Source organism: Rutidosis leptorrhynchoides, chromosome 6, assembly GCF_046630445.1.
Source record: "Rutidosis leptorrhynchoides isolate AG116_Rl617_1_P2 chromosome 6, CSIRO_AGI_Rlap_v1, whole genome shotgun sequence".
Classification (NCBI taxonomy): domain Eukaryota; kingdom Viridiplantae; phylum Streptophyta; class Magnoliopsida; order Asterales; family Asteraceae; genus Rutidosis; species Rutidosis leptorrhynchoides.
The window spans coordinates 26,773,611-26,792,454 of record NC_092338.1 but is presented as its reverse complement, the minus strand read 5'-3'; the positions used below and the strand labels follow the sequence as shown (position 1 = coordinate 26,792,454).

At 32.0% G+C, this 18,844-nt stretch overlaps 2 protein-coding genes across 4 annotated transcripts; one reads left to right on the top strand and one right to left on the bottom strand.

Annotated features, from left to right (window-relative positions):
* The first annotated feature begins 2,146 nt into the window (after positions 1-2,146).
* Positions 2,147-8,090, top strand: LOC139851572 (succinate-semialdehyde dehydrogenase, mitochondrial-like). Its single transcript, XM_071840655.1, has 20 exons — positions 2,147-2,498; positions 2,600-2,713; positions 3,354-3,453; positions 3,724-3,772; positions 3,873-3,960; positions 4,040-4,150; positions 4,243-4,305; positions 4,726-4,836; positions 5,094-5,159; positions 5,254-5,331; positions 5,418-5,495; positions 5,860-5,926; positions 6,043-6,128; positions 6,367-6,399; positions 6,515-6,547; positions 6,706-6,806; positions 6,918-7,003; positions 7,092-7,198; positions 7,597-7,674; positions 7,756-8,090. Exons 1-20 carry the CDS (start codon positions 2,388-2,390, stop codon positions 7,786-7,788), a joined length of 1,593 nt encoding a protein of 530 aa, XP_071696756.1. The 5' UTR covers positions 2,147-2,387; the 3' UTR covers positions 7,789-8,090.
* Positions 8,091-8,574: 484 nt separating this feature from the next.
* Positions 8,575-11,369, bottom strand: LOC139852892 (peroxynitrite isomerase Rv2717c). 3 transcript variants are annotated; one of them, XM_071842234.1, is made up of 5 exons: positions 11,131-11,369; positions 10,204-10,344; positions 9,940-10,011; positions 9,218-9,352; positions 8,575-8,888 (listed from the first exon to the last, which is right to left on the bottom strand). In XM_071842234.1, the coding sequence occupies exons 1-4, from the start codon at positions 11,290-11,292 to the stop codon at positions 9,233-9,235; spliced, it is 495 nt and encodes a 164-aa protein (XP_071698335.1). In that variant the 5' UTR covers positions 11,293-11,369; the 3' UTR covers positions 8,575-8,888; positions 9,218-9,232. The 3 variants fall into 3 exon arrangements, with proteins under 3 accessions (XP_071698335.1, XP_071698337.1, XP_071698336.1); XM_071842236.1 differs by having other exon boundaries at positions 8,583-8,888; positions 9,940-10,008; XM_071842235.1 differs by lacking the exon at positions 8,575-8,888 and having other exon boundaries at positions 9,019-9,352.
* Between the last annotated feature and the right edge of the window lie 7,475 nt (positions 11,370-18,844).

Genomic DNA, 18,844 nt, shown 5'->3' with positions numbered 1-18,844 from the left:
TATATATATATATATATATATAAGAATAAGAAGAATAATACATCATATAATTAATATAACATTTTTATACACATGCTTTTCAATTAGTAGAAATGGAAATCGTCATGTTGCATAATCATGTTTGGTAAGATCTTCAATCACGTTCGAAATGTTTCCATGAGAATTTCTTCTAAAGCTAATCTCAGTGCTCGTACCCTTCGTCCAAAACAATTGAGTGTTATTGACTAATGTGATTAGATTGCAGTAGAATCACAACCATATTGTGTCATTGTTTTAGGATATGCAAATTTATTTTCTTAATATTTTAAACAACAAATACCCAATTTCACTAATGTGAAATATGAGAGATGTGAAATGTTGACAAACGTTTTTTTTTTTTTTTTTTTTGAGCTTTAATATACAGTAAAAGAACGTCATAAAAAAAAAACTCTTAACCAATTAATTATCATATAAATAGAATCTATTGAAAGGATAGGAAACCGAAAGCTCATACATAGAATTGTGAAACCAAATAATTTGTACCTTCATTCATCCTTAAATCTTGCACTTCACTTGTTCATGACCATTTTAATATCATCCCACCTATTAAATAGTTTGCAACAAAATTAGATATATGATTTTCAAAAGAAATAGTAATATACTTTTAGTATATAAATTATATTATATCCAACACATCTACAATAACTAAAAGCAATTATAAATATTGAACGAAAGAAACCAATTGCATCGTCACCGAAAGTTGATTTACAACAACAAAAATCATACTCATGTACATCATGCTTGATGGCTGAATGCTTGATGCATGAGCATATGAGCAATCCAATTAATTAATCTTTGCCCTATTTGAATGTGTTGTTCACATATCGTCAAACATATTTATATATGGCTTATAACGTATTGGGAAAATAGCTTCTTCTGATCTTTAATGTTATTTAATATTATGGCAAATAAGAAGTCACAAACGACTAAATATGATGTAGTTAACATGAGATATATAAAATTTATTATTGACTTTTAATATGGTTAATCATAAGTCATCAACACATAACATCTAATCATTGAAAACGTATTATCATTATTGCAAGACTAATTTGCTATGATTTTTAATATATTTAATATGATGAAAATGAGAAGTCACAAATAGTTATTAAATCTACATTTAACAAATATTAAATTTAATGTAGTTAAGAACATATTACAATTGCAAAGAATAATAAAATAGAATTTATTAGGGCTTAATTATGACACAGGGTGTCACTTTTTAGGTAGTAATAGATTTTAACCACATTTATATAAGGGTTAAGGCTAATAAGTAGTTATATATATATATATATTTTTGTTCCGATGTAGGCTATATACCCAGAAAAATACCAGTGTAGCCCATAAACTTTGAAAAAATGTGTTAATGTAAACCAACTTAACTTGTTGACCTGATAAATAAGGTAGTTTTTTTTTTCTTTCAAAACTTTGACTTCGAAATTCGGATTCATTTCGATTTAAGATCTGTAAATTTACAGGTAGTTTCACGAAGAGATTTCGATCACATATGTATTTTTACATTTCTCTATAACCTCTCAGATTGATCCGGAGTTTAAATCGGACACGGTTTCGATGAAGGATGAAATCGAGATTAAACTCTATGAATTTATTGTTGATTATCAGTTCTGATGGTGTACGAAACTTTGTTTGATGCTATGATTCACTAATCTGAAGTCAATTTGTTGAGAGAATAATTCTTGATCGATTTTGTAGATTGAGCTTAAAAAAAGTATATTTTTTTTGTTCCAGTGTAGGCTATATATAAAAAAAAAAAATTACTAATGTAGTTCACATACTTTTAAAAAGTATATCGATGTAAACAAAAGATAACATATTTAGTCAGTAACAGGTTGTTTTTTGTTTATATCAGTACACTTTTTAAAAGTATGTGATTTACATTAGTATTTTTTGAGTATGTAGCCTACGAAAAAAAAGCATATGAGTATTAAGTAGCTTGAATCCTTTATATAAATCAACATATGTAATATGTAATAAATAAAATTATTTGACATGATATGATTTGTAGCCCTAGTAACAAATTAAAAATCTTAAAACAGTTAAATATGATTGATGAATAAAATTGATACAAACAAATTAACACGTATCAAAACCAATTGAAACTTTATACTAGCAAGTATTTTCAATCCCTCATTCCAGCGTAACAACGGATTGCAAATTTGCCATTTGATTTGATCGTGTAAGCAGAGTACTATTTCAGGAAACAGCATCAAATCAACACGTCATCATCATCGTCATCTCGAGCTTAAATCTATCGCCATCTGTATCGCCACCAGAAAGCGGCGGAGCGTGTCAACCACGTGGCAGCTAAGTTTCCTCAGGTGTACATCATGATAACCACGTCCTTAGCACGTAGTTTAATTCATCGCACCACCAGTTTTCATCTTCATCAGCACTCTTCATTCTCGCACTCATACTCATTACGTTGCTACAGTCGCAAGGTGAATTAGTTTAATTTTATTGATTAATGATTAGTTAGGGTTTTGATTATACATTTTTTATGTTAATTGATTGGTTAAATGAGGTTCAAATTGGTAATCAGATGAGTACGGAAACGGAAAGTATTGTTGCTCGTCTTAAGAGATCAGGACTATTTCAAACTAAAGGTTTGATTGGTGGCAAATGGACTGATGCTTATGATGGAAGGACTATTGAGGTATTCTATTTTTGTTAAGCTCACAAATGTATATGTATATGTATATGTATCTATCAGCAGTAGATGTTTATGGAGGATATGTTATGTTATACTACTAGTATCTTGTTAGCTGTTATAGCTTCACTGATTGCTTAGATTGAGTTGACTTTTCAAACTAGGTGTTTTAGAGTTTATTAGTATAGAAATTAGGAATCGAATATAATGCAATTATTTTTATGCTTTTCTGTTGATTATGGTGAATGTGTAGTAACTGTTATTAGTTGAGTTCTAATCGTACTCAAAGTAACAGTAGTTATACTGTTTTTAGACATTTTCCTCATTTGAAACGCACTAATATTAATATCCAAAAAGCTACTGTATTTTTTTGTGGTTTCAGCGACCGCTTGATTTAATCTGAATTTAACTATGTGTTTTTCAAAGTTTATATAGTGGAAAGAGAGAGGGAAAGATTTGAAAGAACCTAACGTTGAGTGTTATGTAACTTGATAACATGAAATATAAGTGATTTGATTTGGTCAACAAAGATTATTTTGAAGAAAATTTGCAAATGTGGGGGAAATTCTAAAAGTTGATTGTAATGTATGCTTTAAGGGGTGAAAATACTTTGGTGTTAGACTAAGTTTGTTGTTGTTGTTGTCAGGTTAACAACCCTGCTAATGGTGATGTTGTAGCCTCTGTTGCATGCATGGGGGAGAAGGAAACAAAAGATGCAATTTCTTCAGCCTATGATGCCTTCTCTCGTATGATTCACGTTGACTAATGAGATAAATTTATAATCTATCTATAATCTATAATATAAAATTTATATTTAAACAGGTCAAAATTAAATTTAGATGGGGATGAATATATTTATTGCAAATCGAGTGCAGCTTAGTTTTTTTAAGTAAAGGAGTCCTTAATGCTTTATAATATGGTAGAGATTATGCTGACTTATTCTTGATGGTAGATACCTGTTGCTTTATTTGTGTTCCTGTTAAGTGTGTGAGCGATATGATCAATTGTCTGTGTAGATTGGAGCAAGCTTACTACTACTGACAGAAGTAATCGCCTTCGTAATTGGTATGAAATGTTGATACTGAAGTTATTCATGTTTATCTATGATATATGATGATTTATTAGTCTTAATCATTGACTCATTGGGAGTACCGTATCATTTTAGGTATAATTTATTGATCGAGCATAAAGAAGAGCTGGGCCAGCTTATAACTTTGGAGCAAGGAAAACCTTTAAAAGAAGCCATTGGGGAGGTATAAATGTCATATCTTTTGAATAAGGGTCTTTGTGTTTTGAGGACGGGATAACAGTCGTGTTTCTTATGTTTTGCAGGTTACATATGGGGCTAGTTTCATTGAATTCTATGCAGAGGAGGGAAAACGTGTTTATGGTGATATAATACCATCAACGCTGTCAGATCGCCGCCTGTTTGTTCTAAAGCAGGTGGTTTAGTTATACAAAATCTTATGGTAAACGTATGCATTTTATTCCAATTGTTAACTTTCAGATTTGTAATGATTTCATTTCTTTTGCAGCCTGTTGGTGTTGTTGCTGCAATCACTCCATGGAATTTTCCTTTAGCTATGATTACTAGAAAGGTGGGGCATTTATATTTAATACAATGTAATGCTATGATTATCTCTAAAGGGTTAAATGGGGTAAACTAATAAAAAAAATATTATAAAGGGGAGGGTGTCAAGTGGGTGACACTAGTCAAAAGTCAACCAAAGTGAATTTGTAATGCATAAAACCTCCTAAGTCAACCTATTGAAAAAATCAGACGATCATAGAAGTTATTAATTATGTAATCATATTTAACAATGAGTTATTAAAACAATTGGAACATTTGGACAAAATGTGTTACGGGTCAAGGCAACCTGACATGACTGGATCTGTTCAAACCAGACACAGTTACCATGTACGACCCGTTAAGCAACCCAGATATGTTTGCCACTTTTAGTTTTCACAGCTGATGTGTTTAAATCGAGATGAAATTTTATGTATTAATGTTGTATCAGGTTGGCCCTGCTCTTGCGTGTGGCTGCACTGTGATCATTAAGCCCTCTGAACTTACACCGTTGACTGCTTTAGCAGCATCCGAGCTTGCCCTCCAATCTGGAATCCCTCCAGTATGTTTTTTAAACTTGCACCAATGAGATTTATGTATATGAAAAAGTTAACTAGACATATATAGGGTTGGGTTTCAATGAGAACACAGTGTTAGAATCAGAACTGCGATAACAAAGAAAAAGCTTCAGTCTTTTGTAAATTTATTTGAAGCCAAAAGATAATGAAGTTTCACAAATAAAAAATCTTAGAAGCAAAATGAAATAAACTTATTAGTGGCATAACTTCTAATTATCTTTATGTTCTCCAAAAATCACAGGGTGTCTTGAATGTGGTAATGGGAGATGCTACTAAGATTGGAACGTCGTTACTTGAGAGCCCACAGGTATTTGAACCTATATTATACAACTATTAATCTTTTTTCACAGACGTTCAAGATTATAATGTAGGGTGTTAATAGTTATGTTATATCTATTTAGGTAAGGAAGATAACATTTACTGGTTCTACAGCTGTTGGAAAGAAATTGATGGTTGGTGCAGCCGAGACTGTCAAAAAGGTAATTGTACTAGAAACATGTCTTCCATACCTTGAAACTATGTTGCATTCCACTATTTTACAGTTTCTTTAATTGTTGTATTGTAGGTCTCTCTTGAACTTGGTGGCAATGCACCTTGTGTAGTCTTCGATGATGCTGACCTGGAAGTGGCATTGAAAGGGACCGTAAGTTGTTCACTTCGTATAGGGAGAATTATAAACAGATGTTGCATATTATAAATCTCGCATAAATTCAGTAACTTTTACATTATTAATGTAGGATCATATTAAATCAAATGTTACAAAAATATGATGTTAAACAAATGACCACCACATTTGTTATATTTTTGCATTGCACAACTTAACATGTCTTTATCGTATGAGTCTTGGACACTAAAGCTACTATAACCTATATAACATCCCAAAACTAATCATTAATCATTTCCATTACCACCTGTCCATCTTTTATTACTCTCCTTGTAAAGAACTGTGATCTCTAGTGTATTGTTGATGTTGCCAACTAATTGCTTATATGCTCTACTTATTTCAGCTGGCAACAAAGTTCCGTAACACTGGACAAACATGTGTTTGCGCAAATAGAATACTTGTACAAGAAGGTATTTTTTAAATAATTTTCATAGGAATTTGGTCTTTTGAATGCTTATGTTTGTTTATATATATTCCTTCATTATTTTCATAATGTTGCATGACAAGACAACTACCATCCCTGTAGGAATCTATGAGAAATTTACCCAAGCGTTAACAAATGCTGTTCAGAACCTTAAAGTTGGAGATGGTTTTAGTGATGGAGTGGTCCAAGTAATCATTTTACACAGTTTATTTATTAATATATATTCTTAACTTTAGATCACTATCCATGCATTCCGTTTCGTCTTAGTTATCAGATTCAAAAGTTAATAAATAAATGTGAAATTACCAAAATATCCTCAAGGTGCACTGATCATTTTGCGTTAGCCATATTTTGAGCATTCTTCTCTTTGTCTGATTAGTGAGAAAGTATTTAAGAATAATAACTAGTGTTTAATATTCTTTGCAGGGACCACTTATCAATGAGGCGGCTGTACAGAAGGTTGTATAATTATTTCGTTTATTTATTTATTAATAAATTAATATTTTATTCAAGTATTCTTGTCTTACTCGTATGTTTCCTATATCACATGACGTCTTTAAATGTTCTCTTGCAGGTTGATTCATTTGTACAAGATGCTGTCTCAAAGGTTTGTTTCTCTGGAATTTTTAAAAATCCAAACATTATCCTTAATTCGTGACATTAGCACATTTGCCTTAATTGTACTCTTACTAGCTTATATGCACTTTTACCAACTCTCTATGTGATGGTCGAACACTTGTTTGTCTTCGATAATGTTTGATACAGGGAGCTAAAGTTCTTCTCGGTGGTAAGAGGCATAGCCTTGGCTTTACTTTTTATGAGCCTACAGTTATAGGTGATATAAAAAACGAGATGCTTATAGCAAGGTAATCTTGTACATTTATTGTATTTTTTAGAATTTTAATGTTGTTGTGACGACTGTTTTATGTTCTGAATCTTAAACATTTTTTTAATACTCTGAATCTTTATCTCTACAGGCAGGAAGTATTTGGGCCGGTTGCACCTGTAATACGGTTTAAAACAGAAGAAGAAGCTATACAGATTGCTAATGACACTAACGCAGGTTTTTGTATATGATCTATATATATTGACTCCTGATATGCGATCGTATCTCTTGACTTGTACATCTAAATACTATTTTCTGTTATCAGGATTAGCGGCTTACATATTCACAAACAGTATCAAGCGTTCGTGGCGTGTATCTGAAGCTCTTGAATACGGTATTGTTGGAGTCAATGAAGGATTGGTTTCTACAGAGGTACATATCCATCTTTGTACAGGTGGCTAACTGGGTTGGTTGGGTAACTGGTCAAATTGGGCCGACCCACAAACACAAGATTTTCTTGAATATTTGGGAAGTGTTTTAAATGTACTTAAAACTATTAAGTTACTACGAAAGTTCTGGATTTTAAATAAAGCAATTGAGGAGGTTTTATGTACTGTGAATGTGCTTTGGTTGACCCAACCTATTTCCAGTTTATCCAACTGCTTGAATTATACTCATTTGACCCATTAGAGGCATAGAATAAACCGGATTGGCTTGTGATCGTATAAATGGCCTCAAAATCGTCACATTTGATGCGTTTGTGCAGAAATGGTTAGAAAAAGAAGATTGCTATATTTAATGGTTGACTTGCTTGTTTGGATCACATACAGGTAGCTCCGTTTGGAGGTTTTAAGCAGTCTGGTTTAGGACGGGAAGGTTCCAAATATGGATTGGACGAGTATCTTGAAGTAAATTCTGAACATTTTCGCATTTTCTGGTTAAATGTCCCCCGAACTAGAATGTGATTATTGGTTATTAATATTCTGCAGATCAAATATGTTTGCATGGGAAACATGGGATGATTCTGTTTTCAACATCATGTGGTTTTTTGGATGGCGTGATAATAACATGCTGAAGAGAACCCGTGATGAGATGGCGACAGGAGAGGCATTCGAAGTGGGTCGTTTCAAGCGTTTGTAGATTGTAAAGTTTGTCTGTTGTTTTTCCTTAGGTGGATTTGAACTTAAAGTTTTCATAATCATATCTGAATAAGTGGACTCTTCATGATCATGTCAGAATAAGAAGATAGAGATGTAGATCCTACCCAAAGTATTGTGTATCAGATGCTGCCATTCACAAAATAGAAAACCTTAATATCTGGCTATGAACGTTTTAAATTAAGTACAATGGAATGCAATATTTTTACCACATTCATAGATCCATTCAAAAACATTTTTCTGTCCCAAAATAATTTTAATTTCTAGTTTTATTTTATATCCAGGTATTATATTAGAGTTATAATAAAGATGCCAACTAAAGACTATAATTATTGTGGAAATGATGCTTGATGATTTACCCCTTCATGTAAAATATTGTAAATAATCACATAAATTTACTTTATACTACTATTTTCTTGAAATGAATAAATAAATGTTATTTGAATTTTGATAAACTCAGCATGGTTAAGAATGCAGTTTATCTATTTTCAGACAAAAACTTGTTTTCCAACAGAAAAAAAAAAAAACATATCTTTTTTTAAACCAAACGCGGTTCATAATCTTTCTAGTCTTGTACACTTGCACATATGATATGTATGCATACAAGGCTTAATCATTGCCATTTTCTTATGATATGAATATTATTGCATAGAAGTTGAATCATTCATCGAATAACTTCTAAATACATTACTGTTCTGTCTTGAATCTGGTAATGAGAGATGCTCTTAATATTGGAAATTCTTTACTAGACAGACTAGAAGTAAGAAAAATAACATTACAGTAAAGCTGTTGGAAAATATTGATGGCTGCTGCAGCTCAGACCGTCAATAGGTACATGAAAACCTTTAAAATTTGTTGCAGTTTTTTAATACTTACATTATAAAATACGAAGTGTTGATTGTTGCAAGTATTTCTTGAACTTGGTGCTAATGCACCTATTGCATAATCTTCGGTGATGCTGGAAGCTGCAGTGAAAGGGAGTGCAAGTGAATTGTACTATAGCGTATGAATTCTTCGACATGGGGTGATTTTGAACCTGGAGGTATCTAATATTTAGTCATGCTTTGATACTGAAAAATAAGTTGTCAACTGAAGTACAACAATAAAATTCCTTTTTATTCAGATATTGTATAACTGTCAAATTTGGTAAGCAAAGTTCAAAAATTGCAAGATGGAGGTTCTTTTTGTTATGAGACGATAAAATCAGAAAAAAGTATAACAATGCTTATAAATTCAGTAGTTCTGAAAAGGTGTAACTAGTAAATATCTTGTATGTATAGATTTGTGCAAAGACCTGATCAAAAGAACATTAGAGCTTCTTGAGCGATGCTTTCAGATGAGGCTGACGACTGGTGAGATTGGTTGCCATCTCTACCACATAAGATAGCTCGTCATCAATCAGAGTGAAAACTCGGGTGATCTCTTTAACCTGTTAAAGAAACACAACAGGACTATCAAAATCACATGATGAGTTCTAAATTTCAAATAAATGAATCAATTTAGAGTCTAATTTGCCTCTAAAGGATAAAATTAGTAGAACTAAAATCAAAATATTTTGAAATGAAAATGTCACCTAAAATGTATTATTCAAAGAGCATACAGCCTCCAAGATCTTTTTTTAAGAAAATAAGGGTTATGAGTTACAAACTGTAGATTTCTTGATCATATTTAGTCATTTGGATCATTAATTATCTGTGAAGTTTAAAAAATAAAGCACAAAATATTGTTTGCTGGCCCACCCCAACCTTTACTGAATATTCTTATTAATGACCCATTTTGACATGTTAACCTGTCCACCTAGTCAGTCCAGATTGCCACCACAAATCAATCCAAAACCCAAGTCTAGTCCTCACTACTATGGAAAATGCACATGTATATCAAACGCAAACATCAAATAGGCTTTCTAACACGCGTTCAAAACCTTAGAAGCTTGGGAAACAATGGTTATCATATGAATTAGCAAAACAAGTTAACATAATATTTATTAAAACTTGTAGATCACATTCATTGCATTACCTTGGAAGCATTTCCAACAAGCTCACTTACAAGCTTCACTTCTTTCTTTTCTGCATCATATGTTCCTTTCTGCTGACGATTAAACTCTAAAAAGGTTATAAACTACCACGAAAAATGTAAATCCTTGAAAGTAATTTTCTTTCATTATAAGGCCAATAAATTTTCATGGATACATGGGTTATAAGTTAATGTATCTCAAGAGAAATAACAAGACAAAAATTAAATTAATGTTGAATGACGATTTGAGAAGGTGAAATAAATAACCTGAACTTCAACAAGACCAGTGCTTTGAGCAATGACAACCTCAATAGTTCCATCAGGCTTTGGTCTCCAGAAACCGCTCTCGGAATGCATCGGCTCTCCAGAACTAATTTTCCAAGTCTTCTGAGAATAGGCAATTACAGGCTACACCCTCACACATATATAATCATCATTCATTAGTACAATAGTATGAAATTAAATGTTTACTCAATTTTTTTTTAACAAGTATTTCAAGAGTTACTAATACAAGATTCAAATAATTACAATGTTTTTACACTAAATAGGCTTTATTTAGAAGTTGTGATGTGGTCCAGCGGTTGGTGGCCTGCCTCCTTTATGGGAGGTCAGGAGTTCGACCCGCGTTGGCTACATATTAAAAACACAATTTCATCACTGCCATGAAGTATCCACCCATGGCACCTTTCCCATATCGTTTGGGGGGTAAAGGGGAGGGGGGTTTTTACTTGGCCGTGCCCTTGGATCGGTTTCAAGGTTTCCTCCCGGGCAGCGATGGGGGCGAGGTTATTATCGCTGCATCGGCATAGTCGAAACGGGAGATGATCGCAACGGGTGGTTTAGTCCCCCTCGGGTGATCCCAATCGCTATTCAAAAAAAAAAAAAAGGCTTTATTTAATGCAAGTACTATCGGAATCACAATATACTACTATAAGAATACTAGAATGTAACATGTAGGGAAATTATGAAAAAAACGCACAAAATAGCATAAAATTCACAGAAATGGTTTGTTTATGAGCATATCCCAAGCTTCACACAATTGTATGCGAAATACTTTTGACTTTTTATTTCAGGAGTTAAATAAGATTGTAAATTATGGCAACTCAAGTAATTATCCCTTTATATTAGTAACATTAACTCAAATTATAATTAGTTAGAATAGTAATGAAAATTTAACAAAAAAAAAGAGCAAACCTTGTTACCGGGATGAGTGAAAGTGAGTTGTTCGCCGTAAGTGAATGCGGATATTGTTGGGAAACCACCTTCTCCTACACCTTTCCATGTTCCCAGTAGATAACTTAGGCCTTCGATCGCCGGATGCACCGTCACCGCCGTCTTTCCATCTCCGCTGTCCATCTTCCGTAATTTTCTCCGGCGACTTTCTCAAAGAAAGAAACACTGTTATTAGATAGTGGAACAAGAGGCTGCTTGGTTTGTTGTTCCTATTTAATTTAATTTCTTTTCTGCTATTATTAAATATTAAATTAAATTAAATTATTATCAAGATATTTAATATACAAAACATTCTAGCACTATTCATTAATAGTAATCAGGGGTATTTTTGTCATTTTACCTTTTTTATATTTTTTTTTTGTCTCCAACGATAAAAGAAGCAACTTTCGTAAAAGAATCAACCCTTCAATGTTATCAAAATATGTCGGAAAAAAATTCTTTTTTACAAATCAACTAACTTTTTTTTTCTTTCTTTCTTTCCTCAACGATAATAGAGGCAAATTTCATAAAATGAACAACCTTTTAATGCTATCAAAAGATGTCGAAAAGCATTATTTCTTACAAAATAGATCAACTAACTTTAAAAAAAAAAAAAAAAAAGAACGCTAAAAGAAGCAACTTTTCACAAAAGGAACAACCCTTCAATGTTAGATGTCGGAAAAAATTCTTTTTTACAAAGTAGATCAAGATTTTTTTTTAACTCGCACTCAAAACGAAGCCCCCGGCGCGAAGCGAGGGCTCCACAAATAGTTAATATTAATTATGAAATTTGTGACGATCGCTCCAAATTCATATGGACAATACGTCATTCATTGATTTCATTGCGAGGTATTTGACCTCTATATGATAAGTTTTGTAAACATTGCATTTTTTTGAAAAGGCACACCATAAACGAATATTTAAATCAAAGGTTTTCGACATCTGATGATTTCTACATATAGACAATCACCGTAAATAATAGTTTACAATAGTACTTCCGTTGACAATGCAGTCAAAATAAGATACATGGTGATGATTTGGTGAATACAACGTTTCCTTGAAAAGTATGTCATGTAAGACTCCATGCACGTAGCTTGTCTAACATATAAGCAACAGCGGAAGACTTATAGTAAACCTGAGAATAAACATGCTAACAAGTGTCAACACAAAGGTTGGTGAGTTCATAGTTTTATTGTTTCGTATAATCTGTATGTAAAGGTGAATCACAAGTTTTTAGTTGCTTCATCCAGAAACGTTTATCAAAATATTCTACGAAATTGAGCATCCTGGTAACTAAACTTAACGTATATATAATTTGTACCCTTTGTATAATCATCTTAATAAATACACGCAAACCAACGTGTACGCTTCTCAAATAGCATACGTCCGTTAAAAGGCTAGTGCTCTAGCTCGGACGGGGATATCAAGCCCTATGGATCCATATACTACTACTCGCGCCCACCAGTTCTTATAACTGGCAGTTACTAGTTACCAAAGCTAAGGAATTTTCGGTTCAAACTCAGTGTAGAATTTAGTATGTACTTGTATCCATTGCGTTTAAAATAAAGTGCATGTATTCTCAGCCCAAAAATGTATTGCAAAAACAATTAAAAAGGGATCAATGAAACTCACGCATATAAATATTGTAAAACAGTTAATAAAGTATTTGCATGTATTCTCAGCCCAAAAATGTAATGAGTAAAAAGGGAGCAAATGAAACTCACCTTAGCAGCATATAAAGTCGTTCACCAAAATGTGATCGAAACTCGGATTACCAAATAACCGTAGATCTCAACGTATCAATATTGAGATTCAATATTGTAGGAAAGTACGTAGACGCAACAGAGATGATAAACACTAGATTTGATTCACAAATATACCCTCGAACATTACCCATAACCTCCTTGGCAATAACCCATAATTTCCTTAGCTCTATCCCTCTCAAAAATCCATTTTGAATGTGACACGCTCATAACCTCGTCGTAGTATTTTAGGTATATATACTACTAATAATAATATTATAATAAGATTAATAATAATAATATTAATCTTAATAATAATAATAATAATAATACTAATAATAATAATAATAATAATAATAATAATAATAATAATAATAATAATAATAATACAGAGGAATGAATCGATCTTTTATAGTATGTGGCCTGCTACAGTACCTCATGCGATCGCATGAGTTTTCAGTGTTTTTGCCATGCGATCGCATGGCCGCCTTATCCTATTTTTGTTTGCTAGTTCGTCGACGCGCAATAGTGTTTACTGTAGCAAATAGTGTTTTACTGTAGCAAATAGTGTGTTACTGTAACAAATCACTGTAGCAAGTCGTTTTCACTGTAGCACTGTAGCAAAATACGGTTTCACTGTAGCAAATAGTGTTTTACTGTAGCAAAGTCATTTTACTGTAGCAAATAGTGTTTTACGGTAGGAAAGTCGTTTTTACTTGTACACACACATATATATATATATATATATATATATATATATATATATATATATATATATATATATATATATATATATATATATATATATATATATATATATATATATATGTGATGACCCGAAAAATTTCGACTAATTTAAACCAATTCTCTTTATGATTTAATATTATGTAAATATACATATATGTATGTATATATATATATTATAAGATGTACAAGCAAAAACGACTTTCCTACAGTAAAACATTAATTGCTACAGTAAAAATGACTATGCTACAGTAAAACACTATTTGCTACAGTAAACACTATTTGCTACAGTAAAACACTATTTGCTACAGTAAACACTATTTGATGTCGACGAACTAGCAAACAAAAACAGAAAAGGCGGCCATGCGATCGCATGGCAAAAACACTGAAAACTCATGCGATCGCATGAGCTACAGTAAATCGAAAAGTAATATAAATACGCAGCTTGTTCGACGTAAAATTTCACTTAAACTGTAAACAATATTTATATTTATAATTATAATTATAATTTAAGTTTAATAATAATAAGGTATATTCGAGGGTGTTTTAATTCGGGTTTCAAACCGCTTTAAGCTAAGGAAATATTGGGTATTATTCGGGGTATTGTTCTTGAATCCAAGACCAACCATACAGTCGTCTACCATCATTACGTCTACGCAATTTGCCTACAATATTGAATCGCAATATTGAACTGTGAGTTATAGTCTCTCTTTTTAAATACTTTAAATATTTTTGGGCTGAGAATATATGCAATTTATTTTAAACGCGATAAGACACAAGTACATACTAAATTCTACACTGAGTTAAACCGAAAATCCCTTAGCTTTGGTAACTAGTAGCTGCCAGTACATAGGATATGGACTGGTGGGCGCGAATAATTGTATATGGATCCATAGGGCTTGACATCCCCGTCCGAGCTAGAGCGCTAGCCTTTTAACGGACGTATGTTATTTGAGTTTAAGACACGTTGGTTTGCGTGTATTAAAACGAATGGGGTAATTATCACTATAGCGTTAAGTTTAGTTACCAGGGTGCTCTGTTACGTAGAATCTATTGATAAACTTTTGATGAAATCTTGTGGTCTATCTTTATATATGTTTATGACTCGAGCAATTAAACCTATAACTCACCAACATTCGTGTTGACTTTTTAGCATGTTTTATTCTCAGGTCCTTAGAATGCTTCCGCTGTGATGTGCTTGTTCCCTGCATGGAGTCTCTCATGCTTTGTACAAAGTTTATTGCATTCAAAATAAAACTGCGTTGTGTAATAAATAACTGGACTGTGATGTCAACCTGTAAATTAAAGACTTATGTATTTCGGGGTTTTGCTTATACCTAAGCACTCGCCCACATGTTTATAACTTTCTATGTTTAGAAAGTCACTTATTTTAATGAATGCAATATTTTATCAAAACGTATCATATAGAGGTCAAAACCTCACTGTGGAATCAATGATTAACGTGCCGCGTCAATAGCGATTTTGACGGGTCGTTACAATATATATATATATATATATATATATACATACATATAATTGTTCATGAATCGTCGAGAGCAGTCAAATGTAATTTAATACATGAAACAGTTCTAAAATTTTGTGATTCAACTTCATAGACTTTGCTTATCGTGTCGGAAACATTAAATCATTTAAAGATAAAGTTTAAATTTGGTCAGAAATTTTCGGGTCATCACAGTACCTACCCGTTAAAGAAATTTCGTCCCGAAATTTAAGTGAGGTCGTCATGGCTAACAATAGAAATGTTTTCATGACGAATATGAGTTAATAAATAGAATTTTATCACCGTTGAATTATATGGATAAAACAATCCGATTTCTCGAAGCGTATGAGAGAAGTTATCGTAAAAGAGTGAAATGAAAGAATAGAGATTCGTCTTAGCTTTTGACTTAGTTACGATTGATTTTCGGAATTTAAGGAATAGAAAATCTTCATAATCTAAATAAGATTTGATTCTTCGGAATTTGCGGAAATTAGGATTTTCTTTGATTAAATGCGTAATCTGTCTCGATTGCTATAAATTGACTTCTTCCGTTTCATTTATTTTCACCACTCCTATAATCTTCTTTCTTATTTCATACATCCAATAGATTGTGAAAATGCTTAATCTAGTTCTGATTCTTGATATTTTCCTGGCTATCGTATCCTTCATTCTTCTTTTTCATCTGCCACCAGAGGAAGTTATTTTCTTCTACTATTACCTTGGGGTTATAGTGTTTTTCATTCTCCCGTGTCTTTATATTGCTATACGCATTGATATACACGGTTTGTAATTTCGGGGTTGTTATCGGGCTTTATGTTCTCCATTATATTTCGGAGCTTCATGCTTTCATTTTCTCTTCCCGACCTTAAGTCAAGCGAATAATGGTCCAGAATTTCAGAAAAAAAAACATAATTAACGTTCTAAGAAAGAAACGGTAATTGCACAATCTGACTTGTCAAATTACCAGAATATCCGGAAAAGACCGAATCATCAAGAAATATATTTTCTTGATATATTTAGAGATTATATAGAATGAAAGAGTTATGTAACATGGTTTATGATGAGGGTGTGATCTGTGAACCTTTATCACGTTCCATTAGAAACTCAGCATGACTTACTGTAATATAATCAAGTTGATCAAGTGTCATTATATTATACTAACCCATGCTTCAATTCCCAACATTACTTCAAAACATTTATATTTTAAACTTGAAAGTTTCAGAATTTAGAAACTAAAATAGTTTCTTTTATGGTGTAACACATATATCGTAAGGAGAAAATTGATTTTCGATAAGAATGATTATGGAATTATCTCCAGAAATATGGAGGATATTTATAATGAAAGATACGATGATATCTTAGAATTTCTAATATCAGAGGATGATGAAGAATATTGTCCGCAAGGGTTTAGATTCAGAAGCAAGGTATTCGTTAATGGCTTCAGCAGATACTGAATCATTTGGATTCTTTGAAGACAGATTTCGTCCTTGTGATTTATCCACAGCCTCTTTCATACTTTGCTCAATCCGTTTTCCAGTTCCAAACTTTCTCTTTTTCTGAGCATTGTCAGCACACTATCCTTTATCATCAAACTTTTTACTGTTAAGGTCGTTTACAGTTTTTGCTGCTTCATCAGCATTTTTCAAGATTTCGAGAACTAGTTCGTAGTTTAAGGTGTTTTTCAGAAACTTCACATTCGAAATCTGTAAGTCTAGAAGATAGATGTTATCTATATATAACTGTTGTCGTAGAAAATGCTGCGAGATTCAAAATACTGATTGCTAATTCTCGATAGTTGATGTGGCAATCACCGTTGCAATATGTGGATGAGTACATGATACAGTTTCAATGAGTATAAGGATTTTTCGGAAGGTCAAAGATCAATGAAGTTGTTGGTAAATTTTCTGCTAATGTGGTGGAACATGAAAGGTTCCCCAGTAACGAAAACGTATATGCCAAAATTACAAGTCTGAAAGGTCGTCGTTGACTGGTTGATAATACTGGATACTTTGAAAAGGAATTGCAATGTTATTTTTGGTAAAAACAATACCAAAGGATCTTTCACAGTTTTGAAGTCAAAGTATAGCTTTGAAAGATGTAGAGATCTAAGAATGATTTCACCGGTTAAGAGTTATGACTTGGATTCTGATCCGTCAATATCAGAATATGTAATTGAATTTGTATGAAAACGATTGTATATCGCTGTGAGCATAGTTAATAATTTTTGAATCAAAGTTGAAGAATGTACAATATAACATATTAATTGTGAACTTATATATTTCTCGAGTATTACCTACCCGTTAAAGATTTCACAATTAATACTTTGTACAAAAGAATTTTTATTACCGTTTTTATGAAAATATATGTATGTATATTTTCTTCAGATGTAATACAGATTTAATGAGTTAATATTATATTAAGCTCATTTGTATTTCGGCTTGAATTAGAAATGAATAATCTCTAAAATATTAAAGATTACATAATCTTTGCGGAGTATTTCGCTAATGAAATCAATACTTCATTATTTATTCTTATTGATATTCCTTGGTGAAGGGTGTTGATATTCGTGGAATTTTTGCAAACTTCGCAAGGTGCAAATGATGTTTTCTAGAAAGTTTCGAGTACATTGAAGATGAAAGTGTAAAATCAACCATATTATTGAATAATACACTTGATTTATTATGAAACGGAATTCTTTGGATTGAAACAGAGATTGTAGTTAACGAAGGTTAAGTTGTTAACGAAAGATGTACATCATAGCATTAGTAATATGAATTTAACCGAGTAGTATTTACCCTTTTTCAATTCATACTTAATAGCTTAGTACGAAGAGATTTATGATGGTTTTAAAATATATATAAGATATACATATAAATTCTTCAGAGGGAATGAGTTAATATTTCATAACTCGTTGATACAAATATACGCGTTGTTGACTTGTAATAATATCCACGGTGCTTTCTTGAACTGGCGGAGCTTGTGATGTTAGAGGTGCTGATGATTCTAATGATGTCGACAGCACTAACTGTGCTGGTGAGACTAAGGGTACTATTGATGTTGTTGGTAAAACAAGTCTAGCTTGTACCTTACGCATCATTCTTGTCAGAGTTTCTATTCTTCCTTCTATTTATCTGATTTACGGTTAGAACTGGGATAAATAATCTCTAAGATTTTAGAGATTACATAATTGATGTTATGCGAGGTTATATGAAATAGCTTATATTTTACTAGGAAATACTATTAAATACGATACAATTTTACACAAGATATTTATTTATTTATAGAATGGATATACTTAAACCTTGCTACAACACTTATAGGCAGTGTACCTAATCGTACAGTAGTGTAGTTTTTAGTAAGTCCGGTTCGTTCCACAGGGAATCTTTTAATCAAAGCTTAACGCTATATTAGTTTAATTTATAATAATACGAATATATATAAAAGTAATATTATTATTATAAAGGGGGGGTTTTACCGTTTAATGACCGGTTTGTCGATTTTAAAAACTTTAGTTGCAGTTAAAACAAAATGTAAAATATTAAATAAATAAAAGACTTAATTTAAAGCGTAAAGTAAATAACGATAATGAAATTGCGATAAATAAAAGTGCGATAAAATAAACTTGCGATAATTAAAAAGTACGATAATTAAAAGTGCAATTAAATACAATAACAATAAATAAAAGTGCGATAATTAGAAGTGCAATTAA